Here is a 4,929-nt window from a genome sequence, read left to right as displayed (position 1 = left end):
GTTAGGCTTGTTTAATTTTTGTTGTGGTGTTTTGGCCCTCTGGGGCACCGTAGTGTTCAGCCACATCCTTCAGACACTTGTACATCACTGCTGTGCTGTGTGATCCCTGTACTCGATTACATGTTACAGGTACATGTTGCACTTTAGTTACTTTGCAGGGCCACAGGGCGGCAGTAGCTCAGTCCATAGGGACTTGGGTTGGGAACCGGAGGGTCGACTGTTCGAGTCCCCGTCCGGACCAAAATATGGAGCGTGGACTGGTGGCTGGAGAGGGGCCAGTTCACCGCCTGGGCACTGCTGAGGTGCCCTTGAGCAAGGCACTGACCCCCCCAACCGCTCGGGGCGCCTGACCAAAGGGCAGCCCCCTCACTCTGACATCTCTCCACTTTGTGCATGTATAGGTCCTGTTTGTGCATGTGTGTGTCTTTCAGACCTGTGTGTAATTGACAAGCAAGAGTGAAAACATTGAATTTCCCCTCAGGGGGATTAATAAAGGAAATAAACTTAAACTATAAACTTAAACACAGAGCTGCTGTCAATCGGGCAAAAGTTGGGTGGAGCTGTGCTGGGAATTATGGGATGTCACCAAACTAAGCTCATTGGAGGAGACAGTGAAGCAGGGGGCGGGGTTTGACACGGGGGCGTGGCTTACCGCGGTCAGTCTGTGGCTGGAAACTGAACCAGAGACAAACAGCTGCTCAGCTCCCAGCTGGAGTTTCACCTGAACTTCACCTGAACCGGCACCGACTGCACACACAGGTGAGTCCATCTGCACGAGACACACAGCAGGTAAATCATCAACAACACGTGTGTATTAATACCACACAGTGCAGCTTTAAAGTGACTGTTATTCCGTCGTTATGACGTCATCAGACGATTCATTTCACTGCTGTAGTTGTTGAGGTGGAGCTCATTTAACTCATGATAGTTTTCATCATGGATTCATCTGCTGATTATTTTCTCCATTTGTTTGCTTTGTGAAAACAGTGATGAAGCACATGTGTCGTCTGTAAATATAAAACTCCCACAAACACACAAAGAAATGGTAAATTGCAAAAAATATTTTGCAAACATCAAACGGATCTGCAAATAAACAAATCCCACAAATTAAAAATTCATCTAGAAAATAAATATAAAGAATTCATGAATATCTTTCTGACTGCTTTTATTTGTGAATCTCATTTCTACGCAAGTTTTGAATTTCTGTATTTGCAGATCTGCTCTACATTTTCAGTTCACAGATATTTAGATTTGGAGTTTTAATATATGTAAAATAAATAAATAAATAAAAAAACTTTAGCTGATTCATTACTTCATGGAAAAATTCTGTGATTTTGTTTTTGTGTAAAAAAGAAATACTACAGTTAAAGGTATAAAAGTATTTATGGTTCAATATGATTGTTAATGAAAAATATTGATTATTAAAAGGCGACTTATTTTTTCTGTCATTACAAACTGAATCTTTTCCCCTTTTTTAGACACTTAAATCAATCAAGCTATATTTGTACAGGAGCTTTCACACAAGCTTCAAACGTTACAGCCGACTGATGTACGCAGAGATTATAGAGCTGAAAATACAAACAATTAAACAGCTAAAACTTTTTTTTTTTTTTTTTTTGTAAAGAGATTAATGCAATTTAAAAGTCAGTAAGTCATTAAGTCAGGTCCAGAGGTTTTTAAGGAATAAAATAGAGCTACTTTTATTGATGGTGATTTAATTACAGGAAGTTCATCTGTTTTTAAAACGTGTGATTCGATGTTAAACGACGACGACGATGATAATGATGATGTGATGAAGAGTTCTATGACAGCAAAAACATCATCAGTCAAACAAGCAAACTTTATTCATGCAGGAAAAAGTTCCTTCACCATGAGAGATGAGAACCAGCAAACACAGATGTCAGTGAACATGTCACAATAAAATAAAACTTGTTTGATGAGATTAAAGACTGAATGACAGCATCAGCTGATCAGAGTGAACCCTGCAGCCAATCAGAGCCCTGCCAGCTGGCACCTGTCCACACACCTGCTGCTCTGAAGTCAGTGACTTTATTATCAAATGTCAGCTGCTGCTGTTGTTACACATGTTTTATGTTTCCACTGTGTGAAACAAAGATTAGTGACAGTGGCTGAGGGGGCGGGGCTTAGTGAACAGGTGATTAAGTGATGATAATGTACACAAACCAATCAGGGCTCATATTCCTGCTGTTCAGCCGCCGAGTCTCAGTCGACAAGTTGGTTTGTTTAAAATCAGTTTTGAAAAATGTTATGATATTAAAACTGTCAGTGTGATGGGTGTATCTGACGTTACATCACAGCCCTGCAGGTACATCACCTTCATCAACACGCTCATCTACCTCAGCTCCATTTAGGAGAATTTCTCCTGCAGCAGTGATGAGTTTGGCCCTGTCCTGGATGTGGGCGGGGCCTGAGCCACTTACATCACAGACAGACTGTATAAATATGTGTATGAGTGTATTTATATCAGTGTGTTTGTGGATCTGCAGGAGGAAGAGGAGGACGAAGGAGGTGAGCAAGGATGAGGAGGAGAGGGGAGCAGAGGGAGGACAATGCCACCCTCATAACCATGGAAACCAATCTGGAGAAAAACTACGGCAGCATCACCACGGTAACAGCCTGTGACCTCATCAGTGACACTGATTAAACATCTGACTGTCAGCAGAAAACAGAAACTAAGAGTAATACGAAGTGGAGTTCCTCAGGGAAGCCCCCTTGAGCCTCTGTTCTTTTTATTAAGTCTTGTATATATTTGACTGAGCGTGTCACCATTTATTAAATCCTGTTTCAGCTGAAACCATGACATACTGATTCAAACTTACTGATAAAAACTAACAAGAAAAATATTCCTGCACAACATTTATTCCACATTCAAGCCACTTTCTTGTACAAACAAAACACATAAAACTAAATTTATTACAATTTTAAGCTTTAATAAAATTCGGTCTAAATCTACACAAGGTTAAATAAAATAAACAGAGGCTCTAGGACACTACCCTGAGGAATATATTTACAATTTTTAAACTGGTGACGATGGCTAATAACAGGTAATGTTAGTTGTAATATAATTGTAATATATTTTGTTTTAAGTCTTTTGTTTGCAGAAGAAAGTCGCTTGAATGTGGAACAAATATTGTGCAGGAATATTACTCTTGTTAGTTTTTATTCTGGTAAATTTTATTCAGTATTTCATGGTTTCACCTGCAGAAAATTTGGATTTACTAAAATGGTGACATGGTATATTAAATAAGATGAAATAAAAAGAAGAGAGGCTCTAAAATGCTTCCCTGATGAACTTTGCCTTATTTTTTACTAAAATTGTGAGATAATAGCTCATCATAGGGCTTAGAAGGTTATTCACTGAGCGTGGATCCTTTATCTAGGGCACAAATTTCTTGTGTTTATTTGAATTTCTGCACTGTAAAGCGCCTTGGGGTGCTCTGAAAAGTGCTATATAAATCTGATGCATTCTTATTATTATTATTATTATAGCCATCAATTTAACATTTGTATTTTATTTTTTATTTTTACTAAAATTGTAAGATAGGCTCTAGGACACTACCCTGACGAACTCTGCATGTTGTTGACTTCACAATGTTACAGAACTTTATGGAGGTCAGGGAAAATCTGATGAGTAAATATAGTATTTTTAAAGAGGGGACTATGGCTAATAATACGTCATGTCAGTTGTGATTAAATTATAATACATTTTGTTTTATGTCTTTTGTTTGCACGAGACAGTTGCTTCATTGAGGACTATCATGAAGCAACCAGTTTAAAATTTGTATATTTATTAGTCAGATTTTCTCCCAACCTGCACAAAGTTATGTAAAATTGTGAAGTCAACAACACGCAGAGTTCCTCACGGTAGTGTCCTAGAGACTCCTTTTTTCTTTTTTTTTTTTAAATGAAGTTATATAAGGATTTCAAGGAGAATCTCACAAATGTAGAAAAACTCGTAAATCTTATTTTTAAGTCAGGTAACACCATAAAACACCGAATTTAATTTGTCAGCAAAGGAAAAATCTGTCTGCACAATATTTGTTCCACAATGAAGCAATTTTCTTGTGCAGACAAAACACGTAAAACAAAAAATATTACAATTTTTAGTTTTACTAAAATTGTAAGGTAGTTAACAAAGATTAAAAAAAGAAAAAAAAAGAAAGAAACAGAGGCTCTAGGACACTACCCTGAGGAACTCTGCATGTTGCTGACTTCACAATTTTACAGAACTTTAGGGAGGTTGGGGAAAAATCTGACCAACACAGTTTTTAAACTAGTGGCTGTGGCTAATAATAGGTAATGTTAGTTGTGATACAATTCTTATATATTTTGTTTTATGTCTTCTATTTGCATGAGAAAGTTGCTTCATTGTGGACTAATATTACCTATTATTAGCCATAGCCATCTGTTTAAAAATTATATATTTGTTAGTCAGATTTTCTCGCGACCTCCATAAAGTTCTGTAAAATTGTGATGTCAACAACATGCAGAGTTCCTCAGGGTAGTGTCCTAGAGCCTCTGTTTGTTTTTAAACCTTAAAAGGATTTCAGGGAGAATCTCACAATTTTAGTGAAACTAGTAAATCCTATTTTTTCTCAGCTGAAACCACAAAACACTGAATAAAATTTATCAGCAAAAAAAAGATAGAATGAAGCAACTTCTGTGCAGCACAAGTTGTGTACCACCATTAACATTATCTGTTATTAGCCATCACTGTTATTATCAGAACAAACTGGCCTCACTCTGGGGCATCGGTAGTCTGAGTGGGCGGAAGTTCGCTGCATAGATCAGCCTCTCATTGGGCGGAACGAGCCACCCGCAGAAGTCCCGCCCTACCACCTCCGGTTGTGTAGCAGTTTTCAACCGTTTTCAACACGTCCTTTACTAACTTTTGCGGTGTTTGATCTT

General features: G+C 38.0%; 1 protein-coding gene across 4 annotated transcripts in view; it reads left to right on the top strand.

Annotated features, from left to right (window-relative positions):
- The first annotated feature begins 669 nt into the window (after nucleotides 1-669).
- Nucleotides 670-4,929, top strand: part of ano7 (anoctamin 7) — a 41,817-nt gene continuing 37,557 nt past the window's right edge. For all 4 annotated transcript variants that reach the window (XR_007571976.1, XR_007571978.1, XR_007571977.1 and 1 more), the window contains exons 1-2: nucleotides 670-759; nucleotides 2,508-2,629. Coding sequence is in view for 1 of the 4 variants with exons in the window: in XM_050074789.1 (XP_049930746.1) it covers nucleotides 2,540-2,629 (90 nt within the window). In the remaining 3 variants the exon portion in view is untranslated. The remainder of the gene's footprint in view (nucleotides 760-2,507; nucleotides 2,630-4,929) is intronic.

The sequence above is a fragment of the Epinephelus moara genome, chromosome 2 (assembly GCF_006386435.1).
Source record: "Epinephelus moara isolate mb chromosome 2, YSFRI_EMoa_1.0, whole genome shotgun sequence".
Taxonomy (NCBI): Eukaryota; Metazoa; Chordata; class Actinopteri; order Perciformes; family Serranidae; genus Epinephelus; species Epinephelus moara.
This window is presented reverse-complemented; position numbering and strand designations above follow the sequence as displayed.